General features: G+C 34.6%; 2 protein-coding genes across 4 annotated transcripts in view; both read left to right on the top strand.

Annotated features, from left to right (window-relative positions):
* enpp1 (ectonucleotide pyrophosphatase/phosphodiesterase 1) overlaps positions 1-8,000 on the top strand; it is a 33,433-nt gene extending 25,433 nt beyond the window's left edge. Inside the window, exons 18-22 of one of the 2 annotated variants that reach the window (XM_028440139.1) lie at positions 1,971-2,106; positions 2,512-2,586; positions 5,022-5,154; positions 6,078-6,222; positions 7,058-8,000. In XM_028440139.1, coding sequence (XP_028295940.1) covers positions 1,971-2,106; positions 2,512-2,586; positions 5,022-5,154; positions 6,078-6,222; positions 7,058-7,210 — 642 coding nt within the window. In that variant the 3' untranslated portion in view covers positions 7,211-8,000. The remainder of the gene's footprint in view (positions 1-1,970; positions 2,107-2,511; positions 2,587-5,021; positions 5,155-6,077; positions 6,223-7,057) is intronic. The other variant, XM_028440140.1, reaches the window with a different exon arrangement.
* A 4,663-nt stretch (positions 8,001-12,663) lies between these two features.
* Positions 12,664-24,442, top strand: sytl3 (synaptotagmin-like 3). 2 transcript variants are annotated; one of them, XM_028439921.1, is made up of 13 exons: positions 12,664-12,798; positions 14,668-14,877; positions 16,610-16,671; positions 16,797-16,848; positions 16,936-17,002; positions 17,073-17,139; positions 17,215-17,345; positions 19,291-19,413; positions 20,494-20,660; positions 20,748-20,841; positions 20,912-21,082; positions 22,689-22,750; positions 24,257-24,442. In XM_028439921.1, the coding sequence occupies exons 1-12, from the start codon at positions 12,698-12,700 to the stop codon at positions 22,719-22,721; spliced, it is 1,278 nt and encodes a 425-aa protein (XP_028295722.1). In that variant the 5' UTR covers positions 12,664-12,697; the 3' UTR covers positions 22,722-22,750; positions 24,257-24,442. The 2 variants fall into 2 exon arrangements, with proteins under 2 accessions (XP_028295722.1, XP_028295721.1); XM_028439920.1 differs by lacking the exons at positions 22,689-22,750; positions 24,257-24,442 and having other exon boundaries at positions 20,912-21,233.
* Positions 24,443-26,348: the final 1,906 nt, after the last annotated feature.

Here is a 26,348-nt window from a genome sequence, read left to right on the forward strand (position 1 = left end):
GCCCATAACCTTCCTCTTGTGTAAGCTTTCTGTTAGCATATCATGTTAACGGGTCAGTTTTTACCTATGTCCTAAATCATCTATAAAATACACTAAATCTGTGGTTCTCAAACAGGGGTATATGGGCACAAAAATGTAACAATTAATTTAATAATAATCTGGAAATATTCCTAGTTCCTTTTTAGGCTTTTTTTCCTTTTTTTTCTCTCGAAAAGTTCACCACAAACTCACAATAAAATTGCTCAATAAAAGACTATATTTTCTTGTAATTTATTGAAACAGGGTTTTTTTTATGCTGTAGAGGTCATTTTATCACACTTCTGACAATAAGAGACAATAATTAGCTATATTTTACAAAGGAGACCGGAATTAATTACTATTGAAGTAATTACATAAATGTTGCATTGGTATTTTTAATTGTTTCTTAATTTTGACTTTAAGTTATATTCATTGTTTTGAATTTGTAGATTAAACCAATGTTCGAGATACAGTTAGGAGAGGGTACTTCAGTAATTATAATTACCTCGTAACTGTAGTTATCAATTACGCAATTAGAATTGTATATAGTATTATAATAAATTATACGAGCTCCTTTCCCGTCCTTCTCCCTGTTTCCTAAACAAATGTTCCTCATTTTCTCGACTCCTCATCGCTCTTCTCTTGCTTAAACTCTGGTGTAAACGCATTCCCTGGAGAGTTTACAGTAGCGTCCAATGTCCTGCACTGTTTAAATGACAAAAGACCACAAAAGGTTGCGTTTATTTCCATCCAATTGGATCACGAGCAAAGTATCGCTGCGCTGCATTCTTCAAAGTGTCACTGCCAGTGATCAGCCCACATTTAAACCATAAATAGGCAGCTTTACTCCACAGTTTCCATGTGGTTCCAAACGGGGCGTACAGGAATGCTTCCAAAATGGGAAACATAATTAACTATTCATTTGCTGGATTTATGAACCCTAATCCACAATTTTGCGCATTGGTTCCCTGCCGAGGTTTGAACTCCTGTCACCCTAAACACGGGTTATCCTCTAGTTATCCGCTTCTCTCTAATCAGCATCTGAATCCCAGATATAACATGAATGTGTCGTGTGTCCAAGTGGAGACTTGCACTACTTTTAGTTTTGTTTAATGCAAACGTAACATAAAATAGTGTAAAATACTTTCAACACATATCGACAGCAAAATGCTCAAATTGCACAAACACACACAAAAAGTTTCAAAATTACACAGACAGACACAACAACTACTTAAACAGAATGGCTACAAAAAAACACATTACAGAATAGCTCCAAAGACACGAACGGTCAAAAACTATGCACAAAATACAGAAAACAACAAAAAAAATGCTGAAAGTGACCTAAAAAATTCACAAATCGACAACAAAAATTCAGAAAGTGACCTCAAAAATGCACAAATCGGCAACAAAAATGCAGAAAATGGCAGAAAAAATAGACAGAATTACAACAAGAACATAAAAAAACCCAAAAACAAACATAATGACTCCAAAAACACACAAAATGACTAAAAAATTACAAAACCACACATACAAAAAACCTTATTCTAAATGATGACATGAATGTTGATAACGTGGCCCTGGGATCAGATACAATCACAGTTTGTGGCCCCTGTTGCGACACTGAAGTGTCCAAATTTTGTCCTGCTTTTATGAAATATGCACTGACACCTAATGGTTCCTCGATGTGAAATAAATTACACAAATGCTGCTTTGTACACTGACAGTTGAGAACTTGGATTTTCCACATTTGTATGCAAATAAACCCCCCAAAAAACCCTGTAATGTAACTGACAGAGACTCAGTTTCTTCATTTTAAGATGTGAAATCAGGACAACCCTGAGTGTGTACATGGAGAATCTTTTGTTTTAGGCGGAAATTGGTGAGTTAAGTGAAAAAGGTGGATCATCTGTGTGGAAATTCTGGGTTCCTGACCTGGACTCCGTCTCTTTCAGGCCACACTGAGACCCTGGAGCTCAGAGGAGGGTGTGTGTGTTCGTGCCGATGTACGCGTCCCTCTGGCGGACAGCCAGCTGTGTGCGCGCTACAGGGACGACCCCGCTCTGTCCTATGGGCTGCTGCATCCCCCAAGTGAGTATGTGTTGAATTCATGTTGACGTCTTTACACGCCACATTCTCATGTTTTCGGGGCAGAGAGAGGGTAAACTGTCCCTTCCCCCATATTGGAGACAATGCAGACTGTGTTTATAATTTATAATGAAATTCTAGTTTCAGATAGGTTTAGTAAAGAGGAAAGAATAGTGTTGTTTTAGAAAAGTGGAGCTGCTGATGTTAGTTTTTAGTCCTGTGGTTAAAAAACAAACTTATTTACTGTATTTTGTCAGTTTAATAATAATCACAGTCTCATACAGGCAGAAATAATAATCTATGATGTGTATACTGTATATATAATTCTGGGTTTTTTGTGTTTTTTTTTTATTTTTTTATTTTTTATAATTGATTGAAAATGGATCTTACCTGTTATTTTCTTTTTAGATCTAAATGCTACCAGTCCACAGTCAGACTCTCTAATCACCAGCAACATGGCACCAATGTTTCCTGCTTTCAAAGGTGAGTCACCCTGAAATTATGTTTGGAGACCGAAAAAAAACTAACTATATTTGGCATTGAATTATAATAATTTTTCTTCTTTTTGAGGAATAACGTCTCTTGTATTTTTTTTGTTAATGCTTATTGTGTTGTTTGTGACACTGTGTGTTTGACACTGTGTAGCTATTGGCGTCTCTGCATCTAATCTTTTTTTAGGGGTTTTACTAGTGCTTCCCAACCTTTTTCGGGTCGTGACCCCATTGTTTTATCACAAATTTCTGGCAAACCCAGATACATGTTTTCTCTAGAATAGAACAACTGCATTTTATTCAAACTAGATTTATATTTGAGAAATTGAAACTATAGAATACTAGATTGTGTGTAATAGATAATTATAATTAAAAAGTCAAATAATTGAAATCTGTAAAAAAAAATTATCAGCAATTACTAGACAATTCAGGCGACCCCACATGGGGTCACGACCCAAAAGTTGAAAAACCCTGGGTTTTTGGTTTGTAGAAGTCCATATTTTGTAATTCCCAGGAGCAATTGTTATTGCACTGTATTATCATTTAATAACAACATGTTATGGAATCGTCCTAATGGGTTTCTAGGTTTTAGCTCTTAGGGATTATACATTCATCTCTTCATTTGATTGTGTAGAACTTTGTGTTACTTTGCACATACTAATTTTGTCTGTGAAAAAGTCAGAGTTATTGATGCTGTGTTTAAATTTGTCATCAGACTGAGCTCATTCACCACATTAACTCATTCAGTGCCAGCCATTTTCAGATTTTCTACCCCCCTCAGTGCCAGCCGTTTTTGAGCATTTTGACTGATTTTAAAGACCCACAGAATATTTTTTACTATGACTATCTGAAATCTGACACCAGATTCTGACAGATTGAAGCCTCTACTTTCATCAAAAAGAGATAACTCGTCATTTCAAATCCAAACGCTCATTGCCATTGACGAGACAACTCATCATTTGCGTTTTTTCACTGGGATTTAGGGATGTAACGATTAATTGTAAGGCAGTTAAAAATCGATTCATAGGTATCACGGTTGATATCGATTTTCTGAAAATTGAATCGCAGTACTTTTTTCAGTACTCCAGAAGTGTAGGCGGCGGGCTGAGTCTGCTAATACTTTCTTTCTGGCCGCCTTCTACTCTTAAATATGTTAATAAATGATTCATTACTCCTTTAGCACCGAAAGAATATCTGTAATATTACTTGAATATCTGTAAAAGACACGTTTTTCTATTAGCTCTGTCTGCTAGCATAGCTTCTCTTCTTCACTGCTAGAATATCTGCATGCCAACCGACCACTGTGTTACCAGCGCCCTCTGCTGGTTCAAACAAATATGACTCAAATCAGTGCAATCACGTTTTTTTTTGTTTCTTGTTTTTTAAAGTCCAATTGTTCAGGCACAAAATACATTTTCAGTTGCACTTTTAAAAAAGAAAAAGTGCAGTTTTGCATCGTTTATTATAGAACCAGAATTTAAATTAATAGGCTTCTTCATTTGTATTATTCCTTTATTTATTTCATTCAAGATTTATTTTTAGTTAAATTGCATTGTTTTGAATAGTTTATCAAGGAATTCTTTTGACAATGAAAAATAAAAGGAAAATTGTACAGTATTTTACGAGAAACGTATCGTGAACCCAGTATCGTGAATCGAATCGTATCGGGAGTTGAGTGAATCGTTACATCCCTACTGGGATTACTAGAAAACACCCTGGCGGAGGTCCCTCATCAATATCTAAGCTGTGGGTTGTTGTAGTGAACAACTGTGCCCTGAAGATGACAGCAGTGCACCTTTAGATGAGAGATTAGCCACTGATGCTACCCAGCAAAGGAGGAAGAAGCAGGAACGAGTGAGATTATGGTGCTACAGAGTGATATTGTGACGTATCCAGCAGCTCACAGCTCCACATACTAACACAGAGCTTGTGTGGACATGAGTAGATTATTGATAATGTTGCGATGGTGAGATAAAACCATCAACTAACAGGGCTAACAACTGGGTCATCTTTGCATGTTGGGAGGAGGGGGGTTGGAGGCTTTTTTTTATCATCAAAAGCCTGGTGTCAGTGTTTTTTTTATTTGTTTTATGTAAGGAAACAATGTTCAGATGTTAGAGTTGTCACTAAAGCAAAAAAAATAGCTTTAAAGTCACTGACAGGGTAGAAAATCTGAAAATGGCTGTCACTGATTGTTAATGTAATGCTTCCACTTTAAAACAAAAAAAGCTGCAGTTTGTGTATGTTTAAGCTTTACATTTATTCTGTCAGAAGACGCCACCTGCTGGTTTATATCTGCTTTTACAAAGTCTTTAGGATTTGTTTTTCTTGCCATTTGTATTGCGGAACAAACACTGTGTCAAACCCTCTCTGTATATCACAGTATGATTTATGAATGAAATGATTTCCTTTGTGTATTTTTCACAGATGTTTGGCTTCATATCCACAACGTCCTGCTTCCTAAATATTCACACCAGCTGAACGGAGTGAATGTCATGAGTGGGCCAGTGTTTGATGCAGACTTTGATGGAAACGTTGATGCACTGAGAAGAGTTTCTGGGTGAGTCGGCCGCAGACGGATGTTTAGCTGGCCAACAATTCTCTAAAAAGCCTGAAGTAATGGCACAAATATGTTTAAACTCACCACACATACCAAGATTGGCTGAGTTTTCTAATGATTGGGATATTTGTTAACCAATAGTGTACCTAGTATGAAGAAAAAGGCTCGCTATTGGCTAAAAAACCCATCTATTGATGCCCTTTTAAAGATTACATCCTGTCTAATTACAGTGTACTGCAGTGATACATCTAAATTCCCTAAGACGCCTAATTAATCTAATATTGAATAAATAAATATGTGACAGAGATAACTGTAAATTCCCAAATAATCCAGTTGTAGATATCTGAAAATCACCAATTTAATCAAACTCTGTAATATTTTTAAGGGCTTGGAGTTTCACATGAATGCAGTCATTTTAATTGCAAATTGTGGTGGGGAAAAAAAACTCTAAATTTTTCCACAAATCTTGCAATTTCTTATAAAGATATCCACGAAATTCCTCTATATTACACAAACATTGGTTACATAATCAATATTTTTTTAAGTGAAGATATGGCCAGGACTGATATTAAAAACTAAATCACAAATAATGTTAAAATTGTTGTTTTTCCCTCCTGAAATCCTGTGGCCCACTTGAGGTCAAATTGGTCCATATTTGGCCCCTGAACTAAAATGAGCTTGACACCCCTGCTTTAATTCGTCACCTTTATATCAACTAGAGCAAATATAGAAGAAAAAAAACCTGAGAAAAGGATTGTGTTTAGTTAGTAACGAAACCCACCAATGAGATATTAGATGCTTTAAAAAGAGGAAGTGAAAACTTTGGCGTTTTTATATAATTCAGTAGATGATTGATTGATTTGACCGACACTTTAACATTTGTTGTCTATATTCTATCCTTTTGTGGCTTCATGTGGGTCCAGGAACGAGGCTCCAGTGCCGACACATTTCTTCATGATTCTGACCAACTGCAAGAACTCCACACACGGACCAGTAAACTGCAATGGTCCTCTTCAGGCCAGTTCCTTCATCCTGCCCCACAGGCCTGACCACACAGAGAGCTGCTCTGTAAGTAGCACCACGGACTGCACCGTCACTTCCCACACAGGGGAAAAACTTCATCAAAGTACATTTTAATTCCAGAAAGATTAGTTTTGTCTCCTTTTCGAATAATATGTTAAGGTTTCATTTATTCAGACAACTGTTCCTTAGAATATCCACTTTGATCTCCTGGCATATTTCGATTGACCACTGCCAGTCTTCTTCAGAGGCGTCTGCTGATCTCTTTGATGTTTCCACTTTAATAAGTAATTCCAGCAAAAAGAATCTTTCTGGAATTACTTCGCGGAAGTCAAGGAAACTTCAAAGGAATCATCAAAGCGATCAGCAAATGCCTCTGACGAAGACTGGCAGTTGTCAGTCCTATGATGTTTCTTTGACATTTGCTTAATAATTCCAGCAACATTATTTTTTTCTTCCTTTTGAATATGTTAATATTTCATTTATTCAGAAATGTATCCTTGAATTTTGTGTAATTACACAGAAGTCAAGGAAACATCAAAGCCATCAGCAGACGCCTCTGACGAAGACTGGCAGTTGCCAGTCCTTTGATGTTTCAATGACTTTTGCATAGTAATTCCAATAACGATATAGTTGTCTTTTGAATATGTTAATGTTTCATTTATTCAGACATGTTTCCTTCACTTCCACGTAATAACAGAAATAAAGGAAAAATCAAAGGAAACATCAAAGTGATCAGCAGATGCCTATGACGAAGACTGGCAGTTGTCAGTGAAGACATGTCAGGAGATAAAAGTGGAACATATTAAAAGTATATTTTACAGTTTAATTGTTTGGTTTTGATTTGTTGGTTTTATTTATGTGTGTGACTGCTTCCTTTCAGGATGGATCAGATTTTAAGTGGGTGGAGGACTGGCTCTCGTTTCATGCTGCCAGAGTCCGAGATATCGAGCTGCTGACTGGACTCAGTTTCTACCATGACAGGTTATCAGTGGAAGAGACATTACAGCTCAAAACATTTCTAAAAACAGCCTGAAGTCTGTGACATTCCCAAAGGAAGCCATATTGCTCCTTCAGGAAATGGCTGTTTGGATTCAGGTTAACCTGATGCTGCACTTACATTTCTTTCTTTTTTTCAGACACAACAACTCACAAACTTTAGTTTCATTCTGTTTTTATTTTAGAGGTCTGTCCACGATGCATTTTTGATTCACTCTGTTAACAAAAGGTTGACAGGGAAAATTTGTGCACGAACAAAGGGCAACTTTTGACGTTTCGGATGAAATTCACTCAGAATTGTTCCATTTTGTGAGAGAAATCTGCCACACATCTGGAGAGCTGGCATCCACAGCTGGAAGCATCTATCAGTTACTTCATTTTATTCCTGCTAAATGTTGCCTTATAGACGTTCTGAGTTTCTTTTTTGTACATTTTTAGAAGTTTTTAATTAATATTTTGTACATTTTGAGATAAATGCATTGTGTGCTTCTGGGAATAAATAATGTGCTTTATAATTAGAAGTCCAACATGTTCACCACTATATGCATCCTTTCTATATTCTTCCATTTTGCTCACTGATGTATATTTTTCATAGAGGTTTGCTATCAAATTGTGTACAAATTATTTCTTCTCCCATCTACAGTATTGTGGAAATAAATCAAATCAAATCAGGGTTTTTGATTGCCACGTGCAGTGAAATAATTTATTTCCATAGTGTCCGTTCAAACAATGTGTGAATGTGGGGGTGTACACACACCTATGGCCTATTTGTGTAGAAAAATGAAACCATTTACTCATTAATTCCAGCAAGATTCTTTTTTAATAATATGTTAAGGTTTCATTTATTCAGATCAGTGTTCCTCAGGAAATAAACTTTGATCTCCTGACATGTTTTGCCTGATATGTTTCGCCTGACAACTGCCAGTCTTTGTCAGAAGTGTCTGCTGAACGCTTTGATATTTCCTTTGATTGTTTTTTTTTTTTTAAATCTACAACATTCATCTCTGTGACTATCCTATCTGTGACTCTCTGTGTTACAGTTGTTTTAAATCCTTTCATCTGCATATAGATTTCCAACCCAGAACAAGTGGAAACGTAACGTTTCACCTCAGCTGTAGCTGCTCTTTTAGCACGTACTGCAGGTTTGAGGACATAAAGGAAGGAAACTGAGCTCAGTGTGTCTCCATCTCTGCCACTTCCTCAGACTGACCACGCCTGGCTGCACAGAGAGCCAGTCCGTCGCATGTTGCAGCTTTTACTTCTGCTCCCTGCAGCGACCTTGTTATCATGTCAGAAATCTGGCTTTGCATTGTATTTGACAGTTTTCCCAAGTGCTGTCAGAAATTTAACAGTTGTATTGTGCACTCGTCGTTAGCCAGAGTTAAAATGGGTTCTGAGTGGGTTTATCTGTTTTATACTTTTCATTTACCTTAAACGAGAAGAGAAGGTGTGTGCGTATTTTCAGAGCTCAGGGTTTATTACAGGTCATTCTTTAAATAGAGGAGCTGTATGTTAAGGTTTCATTTCCTCTGACAACTGTTTCTCAGGAAATTCACTTTGATCTCCCAATATGTTTCTACTGACAACTGCCAGTCTTCGTCACAGGGGTCTGCCGATGGCTTTGATGTTTTTTTTGAAGTTTCCTTGACTTCCGTGTAGCAATTCTAGCAAGATTATTTTTTATCTTCTTTTTAAATATTATGTAAAAGTTAATTTTTTAGACAACTGTTTCTTAGGGAATTCACTTTGATCTCCTGACATGTTCCGACCGACAACTGCCAGTCAGAGGTGTCTGCTGATTGCTTTGATGTTTCCTTGACTTCTGTGTACATCTTCTTTTTGTCTTCTTTTTTAATAGTATGCCAATGTTTATTTTATTCAGACAATTTTTTCTTCTGAAATTTACTTTGATCTCCTGACATGTTTTGGCTGACAACTGCCAGTCGTCGTCAGAGGTGTCTGCCAATTACTTTAATGTTTCCTTTGAAGTCTCCTTCACTTCCCTGTAGTACTTCCATCAAAGCGATCAGCAGACGCCTCTGACAAAGACTGGAAGTTGTCAGTCGAAACATTTCAGGAGATCAAAGTGGATATCCTAAGCAACAATTGTCTGTTTTTGTCTTTGTGAGTAATATGTTAAGGTGTCATTATTCAGAAAACTGACCGGCGATTCTGCCACCAACAGTATCAGGGTGTTTAACTGGAAATGGGTTGTGGCGTCTATTGAGTTACTTATTGTGAGTACTCGAGTAGATCACACTCTCAGGTCTTCCAGGAAAGGAGTCTCTGTGGGGGACTGGGCTGGTTGTTCTCACGCTGCTCAGATGACTGTGTTCAGGCTCTACGTGTGTTCACAGGCTTAGTCGACGTTCTTCTACCGTTGCTTCTCGGATGTCAACTCAGACACCACATAACCACAATTGCCGTTGCACTCAATCTCAGCACAGGGTTGCGTGTTAAAGATCTTTATTAAGGATGCCATTATGAACTCAAATAACGCCAGGGCGATAGATATTCAAAGGTTGTCATGTTGGTATTTTTACATTAAACTAACAACCCTCAAGTAATTTGCAAGAAATTGTTAGATTAACGTATTCATGGTTTAACAAAGTCTGCTGTGTAGAATAGACTAGAGGAATAGGCTTCAGTCCTCTTATTTAACCAATAAATCAGTCAAACTTTCTTTTTATAACACATTTCTTTACAATTTCAATTCAATCAAATGATTCACAAAATTTTACTAAAGTGATTGACAAAAGTTAAAATAATTAAAAAAACCAAAGAAAAGTTTAGCGACTAATGCACACAGAAGTTATTTAATAAATATATATATTTTTTTTTAAATAATAAAATAATTAAAGATTTGATCAAATAATTAAAAAAGTTGAGTCGGAGATTAAAAAAAAAAAGGTTAAAAACAGAGAAGGGAAGAATTTATAAAATATAAAACGCTAAAATTAGCATAAAAACTAAAAGTTTAGAACAAAAATATTAAAAGATTTAAAGGATCATATAATTCAAAGAATAAAAATACAAAATTATAAAGCACTACATAAAAGTAAATAGGTTTTTAGCTTGCGTTTTAAAATCGTAATATTCTCATTAACTTATTGAACAGTTAATGGAGTCAATGACGGTTACTTTTTCCTTTCAAACCTTTATAAACTCACTCATTGGTTTGGGTTTAATTAAGCATCAAAACTAAAGGGAATTATATAATAAATAGGAAATATAGTATTTTGTGCCACAAGATCCTCAGAAGGTCAAACATCCATCGACTGGGATCTGTAAACAAATTACTAACGTGTTAAACTAATTTCCCCTTTGGCCATCATTGCCCTGAAATCCTGACGTTTGACTTAATCATGGTTCATTAATGTTGACTGATGCTGCTGAACTTTGGTGATTTTAGTAAACAAGATTAATTAAATTACCTCTGGGTTAAAATCATAGGTGTTTTTGTAGTTTCTGACTCGGAAGAATTATGTTTTTTTTTTTTTTTTTTACAGATCCAAGTTCTTTGATAAATCGAATGATGGTCAGTCATCTCTTCTGTAACTACATAATTTTTATTTAAAGTAAAGTAGTCAACTTGTGCTTTAATGGCTGTGATTGCTGTACAATTGTAGTCAGTTGACCTGGCTGAAATATGTAACACCATTAAAAAGAAAAAAACCAGAGGAAATCCTTTGAAGTAGATTAAAAAATAACTTAACGTTATGAATTAGGAAGATTTCAGCAGTAACTGGACAATAATTTAAGTCTAAATTCGATTTTGAAAAGAAATTGCTTGGTTTACTTAATACTTGCATGTGTAAAAACTTGCACAATCATGTTGCAGTTTGATTTTCTAAGCTTTCAATGAACATTGCATCTGTCAAACTGGCAGAACAATATGAGTCATCAGTGCGTACGCCTCTGTTCCTAATGTCATCTGGGAGTTTGTTGAAACACGCCAAATATTACAAGGACATGATGCAAAAAGATTTAGCTCACACTGGAAGTGATGTCCAGTCTATTTTGTTAACTCTATTTAGCAAATTTGATTGTTATGTTAGTAAATCAGGATTTCAATATTTTAATATTGTAGTAAAGCTTTCTAAAATTACCTAAAATATTAATGCATATGTTTTCTCCTTCTCTGGGAATTTTTATTCCCCTACATGCTCCTCGACCAATCCAAAGACATGTTAGCCTAGGAGTCAGTTAGTGGGCAAGGGATCTATTTTTCAACCTTGGGGTCGGGAAACATATGTGGGGTCACCTGGAGTTTAGTTGGTGTCGCCTGAAATGTCCAGTAATTAATAGAAGAAAAAAAATTGTTGATGTTTAAATTATTATTCTTTTACAAATTAACACACACATAATATATAGTAAAAGGCAGTATAAATATATCTAAGCTGCCACAACTCTGTATTTGTAATACGGTATCAATCAATCAAACAATCTTTGTCATTGCACATGTTACAGAGCAACAAAATTATGTTTTTGTTTCATCCTGTTTAAGAAAACATGAAAAGACAATCACATATGACATGGGAGGACAGGGGCGGGGAGAGCTGTGGGTCGCCACAAGCTTAGGGCGGCGCCCCGTATTTTTCATAGATGAGAAGTGGAAAACGAGGTAAGAAGAGGGGGTGAAAAAAAGGCAGGTCCCAAGCTACGCCCCATTTTGTGAGGGTCACAGTGTGGAATTGGGAAAGAAAAAAAAAACTCCTCACACAGTAACAACAATTACAACAGCAAAATTCGAGGACAAAGCAAATGTGGGGGGGGGGGAGAGGGGGTGGGACTTGTTCTCGAAAAAAAAAACATCTTAGGGAAAAGATGTATGATGTCAAAATAGGGTCACAATCCAAAAAAGGTGGGAAAACACTGGTTTATATTCACCCTGTGATGATGGACTGGTAACCAATGCAGGGTGTACCATGTGTTTCTTACCATTTATCCAGCTTCATAAAATCATGTACATTTAAATACACAGATTGAGTTATTCTGGTAAAGTGTGACCAGGAATACGTGAACTCAAGTCTCAAAGGTCATTTTTATGAGATATATCTGCTGACAAAACAGAGAATAAAGAAGAAAGTGGGACACACGTCAACAATCAATAATTCAAGGCTTGGCATTTGGTCATTTTTTTCACTGCCCTGTCATCACTGAAGCATGGCGAGAACTGGCAGTTTTCACAGAAAGGTACAAGATGTTGCAACACTGATGATGTTGCACACTAGAAGTGATAAAAGAGAACGAAATCCCCTTTGAGCCTTTTTTTATGCTCTGCGTCATCATTGACGTGTTTTTCATAATGAGGAAAAGAAGATACAGTATAAGCCACACATGATAACCATCATCCTATTATTGTTTTGTGTCATTTTACAAAGAATCATAGAGGAAACGTGTATGTGGGAGGGGCTATGGTGAGTTCCAGTTAACAGGAGGCGGAGACAGGATAAAGATGAGTGTGAAGCAGAGAGAGAGAATCTGAACACTGACGGTGACAGATGTTGGTCACACTGGGCTGATGATGGACTTAAGTTTGCTTCAGGCTCTGGAGAGAGAGAGAATTCTGGAGGTTCTTCGCAGAGACAAAGTTCTGCGGATAATCGAAGAGGACCGAGTCAGGTGAGTGGGATCATCAAAGTGGATCTCCAGTGATGCTGAGGATCCTGGTGTAGGACTCACTTCAAAGCCTGTCATCCTTTGATCCTGAGTCACTTCATTATTAAACATTTTAATGGATCTCATGTTGGTTTTACATTTGCAATGTTAAACACAATCAAAACAAACCAACTGAAATCAAGTGCTAGTTTTATTTAAAAAAAAACACACAATTGTGTCTATATGTGTATTTTTAGACGCATGTGTAGCAAAATAGTGACACTTTTTTTGCACTGCATCGGTTGTGGTTGTGGCTTCTGTGCGTTCATGTTTGTTGCATGCGATTTCTTGTGTAATTGCGGAATTTTCAAGTCAAGTCAGCGTGTATTGGTCTGCAGTTAAGGAGTTAAATTCATGTCAAAGCTTCATAAACAAAAAAAACTTATATTTACTCAAGCCCAATGATTCACAAATAAACTCAGCGTGGGTTGCTAATTACACCAACAAATGCAATGTTTTGCAAATAAGAAACTTGCCTATCAAACAAATACAGCATGTTTTTCACACACAAACATTTCTTTTGTTTAGAAAAGGTCCTTTAAGTGCAAACTAAAATATTTCAAGTACAAAAAAAGGTGAAAAAAAATAGTGACAAAACAGTCTTTCATTGTTGTAAAAAATGTTGTTGTTCTGGAAGCATTTTTTTGTCATTAAAGACATTTTTCTTTGTATTTATTTGATTGGTACATTTCTTATTTGCGAAACAAAATGCATCAAACCACACTGAGTTTGTTTGTGAAGCATATTTTACTCATGCCCAACAATTCACAAACAAACTCAGTGTAGTTTGCAAATTACAAAACATCATTCACCAACAAATGCACTGTTTTGCAAATAAAAAATGTACCTATCCAACAAACGCAGCATGTGTTTCACAGCCAAACAAACCTTGAAGTACAAACTAAAATCTTTCAAGTACAATAAATATTCTTCAATCAATTACAAAACAGGAAATTTCTTAGAAAGTTTTTTGGCATTTGTGTGTACATTTGAAAAGCGAAAAATTTGTCATGTGACAGTTTTCTGTTGTTGTAAAATAGTTTTTTGTACTTAAAGGATTTTTGTAATCAAAGATTGAATGTGTAAAACATGCAGTATTTGTTTGATTGGTACATTTCTTATTTACAAAACAAAATGCATTAGTTTGTAAAGTATATTTTGTATTTGCAAACCACACTGAGTTTGTTTGTGAAACATATTTTACTTATGCCCAATCATTCACAAACAAACTCAGTGTAGTTTGCAAATTACAAAACATAATTCACCAACAAATGCACAGTTTTGCAAATAAGAAATGTACCTATCAAACAAATGCAGAATGTGAAACATATTTTACTTATGCCCAATGATTCACGAACAAACTCAGTGTAGTTTGCAAATTACAAAACATAATTCACCAACAAATGCACAGTTTTGCAAATAACTGTTTTGCAAATAAGAAATGTACCTATCAAACAAATGCAGAATGTTTTTCAGAGCCAAACAAACAAAAAAGATAGGCCTTGAAGCACAAACTAGAATATTTCAAGTACAATACAAAACAGGACATTTCTTAGAAGGTTTTTTGGCATTTGTGTGTACATTTGAAAGGCAAAGAATTTGTCATGTGACAGTTTTACGTTGTTGTAAAATAATTTTTTTGTACTTAAAGGATTTTTTGTAATCAAAGACATATTTCTTTGTATGTGTAAAACATGCAGTATTTGTTTGATTGGTATGTTTCTCATTTGCAAAAAATGCTTCGGTTTGTAAATTATGTTTTATATTTGCAAACCACGCTACGGTTGTGAATCTTTAAGTAAAAAGTCTCTCCAATTCTTCTCTCTCTTTCAGGAGGATGAAACATGAGCTGCAGGAGCTTCGACGCAGAGGTGCAAAGAGTTTTTCTCGTCAATACGGAGATCGGACCTGCGCTCGGTGCCAGAGGCCTCTGGGAAAGCTCTGGAACTGTGGTGCGATCTGTTGCGGCTGCAGCCACCGCATCTGCACGAAGTGCCGAGTGGGTGTGAGCAACTGGAAGTGCACCGTCTGTCATGCTTACAGGTAAATAGAAACGCATGACACAGATTGTACGACTCAGCACTGAGTCACACATACACTCTGTCACGTATACACAGTTTTGTTTTTACTGCATCATTTATCACCTCATTAAAAAAAACTCAAATCCTGTAGAACACGTATATCAAACTCATGGTCCGGGGGCCAAATGCAGCCCTTTGGAGCATCCAATTCAGCCGTAAAAAAAAAAATCATTGTGTGAATGAATCTCAACAATATTTGCGGGTTCTCACAGTTTTCCCATTGCATGATTAGTCATTTTTAATGTTAAACTGTTGAAAAAACTCAAAATTCTTATAAAGCCTTCGATTTTCTACATATTATGACATAATATTTCCCTTATTTAAATAGAAATTGGTCACAAAATCTAGGAAATTTAAAGTGAAAATCCTGTTGGGACTGATATCCGTCACTAGTATTTTATGTCTTTATGTAGAAGTGTAAACTACAGCACAATAATGTTGAAAGTACAAATTTTCCCACATAAAATCTAAGGACCACTTGAGATTAAACTGCTCCGTATTTGGCCCCTGAACTAAAATGAGTTTGACGCCCCTGCCTTAGCAGCGCATCCAATTTGGTGAGCTGCAGAAAGTAAAAATGACGTGAAATTACCAACTACTACAGTTAAGTCACAAATTTAAACTCCACTGTATTTACACTGGGGCTCACAGTTTTCCCATGTTCCACAGTAATCCCAAATTATTGAAATATCTCCCATTTCTTTCAGAATACTGCAATTTTCCTTGTGAGTTTAGTTTATTTTGGTAGCTTTAAACATGTAGACTCAAGTACAAACATTCATTAAGTTTTTACTTTTTCTGCAATTACACTAAAAGTATCAACAAAAGGACAAATGTAACTAAACAGGACCGAAAAGATGTCGTCTGCTAAAGACATGTACAATTATTTATGAGAACAAAAATTAAAGGAGAAGACCCTGAAAATAACAGCAACTAATCCAATAATGTATATATATATATATATATAATTTATTTTATTAATTTATTTTATTTTATTTTCTTAAATGCAAAATAAGCACTAGTTTAAATTGTGCAACAATTGAAAAAAAAAAAAAAATTGAACAAAAAAATAAATATATACAAACGAATTATAATTTAAAAGTGCAAAATAATTAAAGTTAATTTCAGTTATTATTATTTATAATTTTTTGCTGTCAGTATTTAGTTCTGTCTGCTGCTGGATAGAAGAGCTGGAGCGGAGTATGGAATGAACTGCTTTACTTTTTTAGAGAGGCCCGAGAAATATTACAGAATAAAAGAAGAAACACTGAACAAAGAGGAAGAAAATGTACATAATTAAGTAAAAGACGGTTAATTAAATGCGTGCACACATTACAGTAAAAGAAAAATAGAAATAATAATAGTAAATAATACAATATACAATATATGCACGTACAGATTTTAGATGCAGGCCTATTTAATCTCGTCATTTGTTTGTTTGTTTATTCGTCTTTTTGCATTTATCGGACAGATTTCCGATATAAATATTGTATCGGGACACTCTTACACATCAATGTGACCAATTGATATATCATAATAGTATTTAGCAATAATTCCAGATGTTTTGATGGAGTGAATTATGGCCTTTATCTTCCTACGTCTGCATCTATTTCCCAGCATCTGTAATGAACTAAACTTTGTGTATTTGTGTGACCATCACATCCACCCACTCACTCCTGATTGGTTCTCCTCAGAGAGGTGAAGATCCGCTCAGGAGACTGGTTCTTAGTGGAAAAGGCCAAAAAATTCAGCAAAGGTTTGTACATGTCAATATAAGCATCAAATTCAATAAAAATCAATCACTTAAACACATTTTAAAGTATTTCTATTTGTATTAATATGTCTGAGTCATGAGTATAAGTGCGTTATTTTTCTTTATAGGTGAATATGAAACGGTTGGTGAGAAGCTTTTACAGACCTACAACGTACTGAGGTTAAACTCACCTCTTTATCGTCTTATTTAGTGTCTTTTCTTCTTTATTTATGAATCATGAACTGAATATGTTTCATATTCTCACAGCCACATCTCAGTAGTGCCTCCGACTCCGCCCCCACACTTGGATCATCCATTTCAGAGCAGTTCAGGGGTAAAAATCACATAAATCACATTATTTACACAAGTGAAGTCATCATGTTATTCTACGTGTTTCTCTGCAGGAAAACTCAAAGCCTTTTACTACATCCATGGAAGATTTAATGGTTTCCTTCACAAGTCATATTAAAAGTAAGACATTTATTCTTTTCTTTTTGTTGCATTAAATGTCAGAATCATCATGGTTAATGACTGATCTTATTGCAGAGATTTCTACCTCTCAGAATGATGTGAGAGAAGACCTGCTGAGAGTGGGAGGAGCCAACCGCAGAGGTTCATGTTTCCCTTACAGCAGCCAGAAGAGTCTGTCTGACAGTGACATCAGCAAAACCTCTGATGTGAGCTCAGCAATTTATTCATTTATTAAATAGAATAGAATAGAATAGAATAGAATAGAATAGAATAGAATGAAATAGAATAGAATGAAATAGAATAGAATAGAATAGAATAGAATAGAATAGAATAGAATAGAATAGAATAGAACGAAGCAGAATAGAATAGAATAGAATAGAATAGAATAGAATAGAATAGAATAGAATAGAATAGAATAGAACAAAGCAGAATGGAATAGAATAGAATAGAATAGAATAGAATAGAATAGAATAGAATAGAATGAAATAGAATAGAATAGAATAGAATAGAATAGAATAGAAAAGAATAGAATAGAATAGAATAGAATGAAGCAGAATAGAATAGAATGAAATAGAATAGAATAGAATAGAATGAAATAGAATAGAATAGAATAGAATGAAATAGAATAGAATAGAATAGAATAGAATAGAATAGAATAGAATAGAATGAAATAGAATAGAATAGAATAGAATAGAATAGAATAGAAAAGAATAGAATAGAATAGAATAGAATGAAGCAGAATAGAATAGAATGAAATAGAATAGAATAGAATAGAATGAAATAGAATAGAATAGAATAGAATGAAATAGAATAGAATAGAATAGAATAGAATAGAATAGAATAGAATGAAATAGAATAGAATAGAATAGAATGAAATAGAATAGAATAGAAACAAAATGGAATGGAACAGGATTGAATAGAATAGAATAGAATAGAATAGAATGAAATAGAATAGAATAGAATAGAATAGAATAGAATAGAATAGAATAGAATAGAATAGAATAGAATAGAATAGAATAGAATAGAATAGAAACAAAATGGAATGGAACAGGATTGAATAGAATAGAATAGAATAGGATACTAGGATAATAATGTAAAATGTAACAAACTGAAACATTTTGGGTTTCGTGCAATGGTTCCCAACCTTTTTTGGTTCATGACCACATGTCGATATCACAACTTTCTGACATTTTTTTTAAATGACTTTTGTTATACCGTGTTACAAATACAGAACTGGTGATAAATTCAGCCATCTCAGATATTTTCATACTGCGTTTAATTTGAACTAGATTCATATTTATTGAAAGTGAACGTACATAATACAGTTGTTTAAGAATGTGCGTTGTGTTTTCATTTTTAAAAATAATTCAATAATAATAGCTATTTAATGGTAATAGAAAAAAAAAAAGCTTTTAATCAGTAATATTATTTTAAATAAATTACTAGACATTTCAGGCGACCTCAAATAGGGTCACGGCCCGCAGGTTGAAAAACACTGGTTTAGTGGTTCACACTTCTGCCTTCCAGCAATAAAGCCTTGTTGATTCCCAGACTGGGTTTGATGGTTTGATTCCCAGACTGGAAAACTTGGACCTTTCTCTGTGGAGTTTGCATGTTCTCCCTTTGTTGCTAAAGATTTATTTTAAGCTACATGTAAGTCAAATTTTGCTTTTATAATAACTTCATCAGAAATTAATGTATATACATTTTAAACCACTAGTTGTTTACTATAGATCGTTTTAAATTTGAATATTTAAAGTTTTCTTAAGTTAAGAAATGTGGTTAGTTATAGTTTTCAATATCACCATTTTTTATTTATTTTTTTCACTTTTACACAGATTAGTAATAAAATGATCAGCATCTTAGACATTTACACTGACGTCACACTAAGAAAAAGCTTGAATGATTTTTTCACTTTTTTGCTGCACATATCACAATCATCCAAATAATAAATTAATTTATGTTTCTTAAAAATATAAATATAATGTTTAGTTTGAAGATAATATCCACACGTAAATGTCTAGATAACAGGTTTTTGGCTACACTGAAAACAGAGGATAAATACATTTTTGATTCATTTAAAAAATCAAACCAATAGGGCTCCAGTGTGTGTGATTTGTGTATAAAAGTCTGTGTGTTTTGTCTTTGCAGCTCCTTAAATTCCCCAGTTTGCCAAACTTGTTTAAGAAAAACAAAGACAGTGATCAGGAGGGTTCGTCCACTGGAGCCGACGACGACACGTCCATCAGTTCTGGTTATTCTGGAGGAAAGAGAGTGAGTCAAAACCAGTACGCTCATTTTGTTCACAAAAGTTTTACGTCAGAGTTTTCGTCAACTAAACTACAACTAAACGGAAAAATAAACTATGTGAATATCAAATTTTATTGATATTTTTGTCGACTAATAAAATTTCAATTAAAATTCAACTTTGATTTTGTCACATGGGATCAAATCCATTTCAGTTCCTGTATAATGTAGTTTTAGTCAAATAAATGACTATGAGAGTTTAGTCGACTAAGTGAAGCATTTTTTGAAGATTCAGTTACAATTGAGAAAACTGATTATACATTATTAATGTTTGTAAATACACAAAGACAGATTTGTTGTGATCAATGTAAGATCACATGATCGCAAGAGTTCCGATTGGATTTTGTCCCATGTGACGAAATTAGTTTTGTTTTTATTAATTGACGCAAATATAAAAACATTTTGACATAGTTTTCATCAACATGTATGTTTTTTTTAATATAAATTAGGGTAATATACTTTGTAAATATTTTTTTGCCCTACTGTATATATAGTTATATATTTAAATATTTATATATATAATATTATAATATTTATATATATATATACTCTAGTTATTGTCACTTAAAAAAATTACATTCAGGTCGACAAAATAATACTGATTAAAATCATCCCATATAATACTAAAAATGATAAATTAATCTTTAAAAAAAAAGATATTTTAGTCAACTAATAAAATTAAAACTATAATTTCGTCACATGAGATGAAATCCAATCAGAACTCATCTGATCATGTGATTTTACACATTAATCACATCAAATCCGTCGTGTATTTACAAACAATAACGCATCCCAATAACAGGTTGACTCTTGTGTTTTATAATTTAGTCGACTAAAATCTTGTCAATAATTGACTAAAACTAGAGTATAACTGATGACTTAATTTTGAATAAAACTAAGTTGCATTTTAATCAAAAGAATATGACTAAAATTAAATTTGTGTCAAAATGAAAACTGGGAAAAACTGACGACAAATGCAAAGTTCCTTCAGCTATTTTTTAAGCTTCTTTAAAAGCTCACATTAGAGGCCATGTTTGTTTTTCTCAGGGCAGTAACAGCAGCATCAGCACAGACTGTGGCCTCTATGAAAGCATGTGTGTGTCAGGAGAACTGGAGCTCGCCGTGACCTACAACAGCAGCTCCTCGTGTCTGGAGATCAGCGTCGGCGGCTGTAGGAACCTCACGCACGGAGACAACAGGGGAAAGTGTCACCCGTAAGAAAGCTTTGATCCACCTTTGTGTTGAAGCTTCACTTTGTTAAACGACTCCTTCATCAAACCGTCACTATATTGTACGTCTAGCTATGTCAAAGTCTACGTGCTGCCAGATAAAAGCAACAAACTCAAGACGTCGGTGAAGAAGACGACGGATCCGGTTTATAATGAAGTTTTAAAGGTAGAAATACAATGAAAACACATAATAACTGAGTCGATGTTGAGGTTTTATTTTCTGTGTTTGTCGTCAGTATAACATAGAGCGCCACCTACTGTTCGGAAAGAGACTGCAGGCCTCTGTGTGGCATTTAGGGACATGGAGAAAGAAAGTTTTTCTCGGGGAAGTTCTCATCCCACTGGACGGCTGGAGATTTGATGACGAGACTTCACAAACCTTCCACTGGTATCCTCTGTGCGCTAAGGTAAGGACTTTTTATCAGCTTTTATCAACTTTACTTTTATTAAAACAAATCACTGAATACATTGCTATAGTAATTATTACATACATACTTACTCTAAAGGTGCGTTCACCAGTGTTGTGTTCAAGACCACAGTATCCAGAGTAAGACGAGATCCATGGCCAACAGTTAAAGAACATTTTCTCTTTAGTTTTAGTTTCATTAAAATATGTTTGACAGACAAATCAAAGATATTTATTGTCTTACCAAGAATAAAGTTGAAGAATAGCAGAAATCAGTGTAAAAGACGTCAAGCGACCTCCCTTCTTGCAATGCGACTTGCGCGATTCTGGCGACTCAATCGCGAGACCTGAGTTGCTGGAAGTTGCTCAAAGTGGAACATTTTGAACCTTTCAAGCCACTTTGAGTGACGCTGTGTCGCGACATCCAATCGTCAGTGAGTTTCTCCCCATGTCACGTCACTGCGAGGTGGATGAAGCGAGGAGAACGCGCGACTATAAGCGACTTATCATGGGCGATTTATTCAGCTGTAGTTGAAGTTGCGTTTGGTGTCAACAAACCTTAAGATAGGGTGACCATAGGGTGACCCTCTTTTCACGTCTTGTTAAGGCTGTCCAGGGATATTTTACAAAGTAATGAAATTGTCCAACGCATCTCGGAAACGCATTCATTTAAGAGACTGTAACTCCGCTAATATGTGCTCTGTCTGAGAAATTCCATCAGTTTCTGAACACTAAAAAGTTCATCTTTACAGCGAACATGGTTCATTACAGTAATTTTACTCAAAATGACCAAGGACAGAATCATTAAAGATGCCGCTTTTGTTTTAACTGAAATATTTAACATTATAACAACGTGTTAGGAACCTATTGTTATCCTAAATATTCTTCTTCTTTTGTGTATTCATTTTGTATGTGTTGTGTCACAGGAGATATTTCTCATATTTTTTCAATGACTGAGAGATTTTAAGACGGTATATGTGAGATTTTTTCAAGAACACTCACTAGAGTTGACTGTACAGTAACATTGTTCTGCCAAACTGCCTCCTCCCCGCCTGATAAGCAGGGGGAGGGGCCAGGTGGAAGCCCCTCCCACTTGTACGAGTGCACACCTGATTCTGTTAATGACACTAACCTGTCACTGGCTGAACTGGTGATAATGGCAAGTCATTTACCTTCAACTGGGACTGAACTTTAATGTGAAAAACTTTGGATGAACACTTGGTAAGAACCTCAATATATAGACACGTGTTTTATATAAACGTCTGTTGCTCGGACAATTCATTCCAAAGTAATCAGGAAACTTGGATTTAAACATTATTTAGCATGAGCATTATGTTGAATGCATTTGTCGTTCATTTATTTGTAAAGTTTGACAAATTGTTAAATAATAATTAAACATTACCTAAAATAATCTCTGGGAAATGAGTTAGTTTTGTGTGGTTTTTTGCAGAAAATTGAGCAGATTTTATTGATTTTGTCTGTGTGTTTTTATTATGATGCTGTGTCTTGTTTTTCTTCCTTTTTTCATAGAACCATTTGTTTTCCACAGCATTAGCGCTCGTGCTAGTTTTATTCTTATTAACTTGTCTGTTTCTGTGGTTGTTTAGTCTGAAAGTCCAGACGGGGGCGCCATAGAGTGAGAATAGACTGTAAACTCTGTCTGTATGGGGTAAGTAAGTTATTATGCTTCTAAACATGCATGATTTTCTTTCTCTTTCACAATTATTATGGTAACAATATAACTTGATTCAGTCAAGAAAAGAAAAAGAAAAAACAATTATTAGTGCTAGAGCTGAGGTGTCAAACTCAGGGCCCAAATATGGAGCAGTTTGACCTCAAGTGGGCCACAGACTTTATGTGGGAAAACATACTTTTAACATTATTGTGCCCTAGTTTATCCTTCTACATATACATAAAATACAAAATATGTAAGAAACTGACAATATCCAAGTATTAAGTGACAGATATTATTCCCAAATGTGTCTTTATTTTAAATTATCTAGATTTTGTGACCAACTTCTATTTAATCAAAGGAAATATTATGTCATAATTTGAGGAAAATTGAAGGATTTTGTAAGAATTTTGAGTTTTTTCAACAGTTTAACATTAAAAATGCGATATAAGCACCAGGTTTGAGTTTCATTAACACAATGATTCATGTTTTTTTGTAATTTTTACTTTCTCCTGCGGGCTGAATCGGATGCTCCAAAGGGCTGTTTTTGATGAGTTTGATACATGTGCGCTAGAGCAGTGTTCTCAACCTTGGGGATGGGACCCCATATGGGGTCGCGAGACACTGGGAGGGGGTCGCCAGAAACTAACTGAACAATTTGCATTTTTGCAAACTTTCCATATTTTAACTTATTCTCGTCACTTTTTCTTGCCATATTTTTGCTCCTTTTAATGCATTTTTACTACATTACTCCCATTTTTGCAACTACTCTATCAAATTACAATGTATTTTCTGCACATTTTTTCCACTTGTAAGACATTTTCAGCACTTTTAAGTCCTTTCCACCACTTTTCCCACCAGATGTTGCATACGTTGATCCATTATTGTCACTTTTAACCTCTTTTCAACATATTTCATGCTTATTTTTTGCCAATTTAACCACATTCACGATTTGTCATGCGTGTTATTTGCCAGTTTAAATGAATTGTTCATACTTTTAGGCCAATTTTAACTCTTAAAATATTCTTTTTTTTTTTTTTTTTTACCACTTTTTCCTGTCAGTTTTTGGCCACTCTAATTTGCAACTTTTAACCAATTTCTGTGGTGTTTAAAATCCCATTTCACCACCTTTTCCACCATTTTTGGTCACTTTCAGCCCATTTTATTTCTGTTTAAAATGAGGATTTACATCTTTAAGATGACTATATACTATGGTGCAAATAATAGTGGATATTATTCAGATCAATAAATAAATGTGGTCATCACAGATTCATAGAACAATGAAATATCCTAATCGAACACCGTGTTATTAGCTGCACACATGGCAACGATCGACTCTAGTGTTTCTTATCAAAGGTCCCAAACACCTTCCCAATAATACAAACAGGCCAACGTTCAGTGAGTCAGAGAGTAAACAGTGTGTGTGTGTGTGTGTGTGTGTGTGCGCGTGTGTTTAATAGGTGTGAAGGTGTGTTTAATACAGGTATTTGTTATTGTGCTCAGGTGTCTGGTGATGACAACGCCTCACTGTGATGTCACAAACGCAGCTGGGACTGAATGAACATCTGGGATTAATTCACCATTTCTGATCCAAATCCACTGGTGAAATGTTTGTTTTAATGTGTAAAAGCACCTGATAATATATTGTAATCAATAACTTATTAATAAAAAGAGAAATGATCAAGAAAACTGCATGTGTGTGATACATCAGTGTTGTTGGTCACAGCAAATTTTGATTTAGTTTAAGTTGTTTCAGCCAAACTTAGTCATCAGAACTATTTCAGCCAAAGTCTAGTTTTAACCAACTGAATGACATTAAGATTTAGTCAACTAAATATGTTATAGTCGACTAAAATATAAAGCATAAAACTGTTTTTTTTATTAAAGTTTGTTACCATTTATTATGAAAGCGGATTAGGACCAATTTTAATGTCAAAAATTATTTTGGGCAAATCAAGAATCAAGATTGAATTCGAAAAGACGAGATTTAAAGTCCGCTTCCATAGATTTCACCTTTGACTTTTATCACAATTTTGTATTTTGAGTCCATTTTCAAAATTTCTACTTTAATTTCAACATTTCAATTTCGTTCTCGAAATTTGAACTTTATCCCTATTTTGATTGGATTTTAGTTTAGTGTTTATTAGTTGACAAAAATATCAATATATTTTTGATGTAGTTTTCATTCACGTGTTTGTTTGTTTTTAATTAGTCATACTATTTGTCACGTGTCAAACTTAAGGCCCGGGGTCCAAATCCGACCTTTCAAATCATTTAATGTGGCCCACAGGAGACAGTGAAAAGAATTATTGCGTAAATAAGACATTAATTCAGTTGTAGATATCACCTTCCCTCCAAACACACACATTCACTGAAAATCCTCAGTATTTGCACATTTTATATATGTTTATGTCACATGATGCAGTTATTCTTTATCTCAAATTGGAGAAAGAATGCTACATTATTTCAAAATCCTTGCTATATTCCTCAAATTATCCCACAAAATGTTCCCAAAATAAATAAAAAATTATGAAAATGAAGATTTAAATTAATTTAAAATGAAGGTGACTTGTTGCTTGGATGTTGTCGGTTCCTCACATAACTTAGATGTCATTTATACATGGACGTGCAAACTAGAGCACATTAATCTTGTAGTTTTCCCTTTAAAATATGTGGCCCATTTACAATCACACTGGTCCGAATTTGGCCTTTAAACGACACTTAGTTTGACACTCCTGCTCTAGTTATTGACATTTTGTCAAAAAAATGTTCAGTCTGAACTCTGAATTACATCCTGAAACATGTTTATTGTAGGTGTGGATAAATGGATTATATTCTGCTTTGACTATGAACACAAACAGTTTCTAATCACTGTATTTGGTGCTGGTTTGAAGACATTGCAAATGCCTGTTTTTATTGCATTTACATACAATATCCTCTTATACAACCTCTTAAACCAGAGGTAGGAAACTTTTATTCCAGTGGGGCCACAAAAAATGTGCTTCTTTGATCAGAGGGTCACATGATCAACATTCATGTCAGCATTTAGAATAATGAGTGATCTGAGCGTTAATACAGGAAAGAACAAAGAGTTTTTATATTAATTTTGTGTGTTTTTCTCTCTTTCTGTGTATGTATGTTGTCTTGTTGTGAAGCATTTTGTGCATTTCTGTCGTGTTTTTGTGTATTTTTTCTGTAAAATGATTTTTTTTTGGAGTCATGTCGTGTATTTGTGTCATTTTGCGGTTTTTGGAGTGATATTTGTGTATTTCCGTTGTCGTTTTGCTTGTTTGTCAGTGGTACTGTGGGTTTGAAGTCATATTTTGTGTTTTCCTAGTCTTTCGGTGTACTTTTGTTGTCATTTTCTGTCATTTTGTATACTTTTCTGAGTAATTTTGTGTATAACTGTTGTCGTTTTGTTTATTTTTGTGGTAGTTTCTGTGTTTTTTCTCTCGACTTTTTCTGTGTTTTTTCTCTCGACTTTTTCTGTATTTTCCTGCAATGTTTTAATTATTTGTGTTTTTTAATCTATTATTGCTCTTGTCATTTTGTACATTGACTTTGGGGGCCGCATAAAATTAGACCTAAGGCTGAA

This window comes from Gouania willdenowi, chromosome 24, assembly GCF_900634775.1.
Source record: "Gouania willdenowi chromosome 24, fGouWil2.1, whole genome shotgun sequence".
NCBI lineage: Eukaryota > Metazoa > Chordata > Actinopteri > Blenniiformes > Gobiesocidae > Gouania > Gouania willdenowi.

What these genes read in the sequence shown, in the direction of transcription:
- sytl3 (XM_028439920.1), top strand. Translation starts at nt 12,698, where the DNA reads ATGATGGACTTAAGTTTGCTTCAGGCTCTGGAGAGAGAGAGAATTCTG. An exon ending in CATTTCAGAGCAGTTCAGGG is followed by an intron (nt 17,003 to 17,072) that starts GTAAAAATCACA and finishes GTTTCTCTGCAG; the next exon opens with GAAAACTCAAAGCCTTTTAC. An exon ending in ACATCAGCAAAACCTCTGAT is followed by an intron (nt 17,346 to 19,290) that starts GTGAGCTCAGCA and finishes TTGTCTTTGCAG; the next exon opens with CTCCTTAAATTCCCCAGTTT.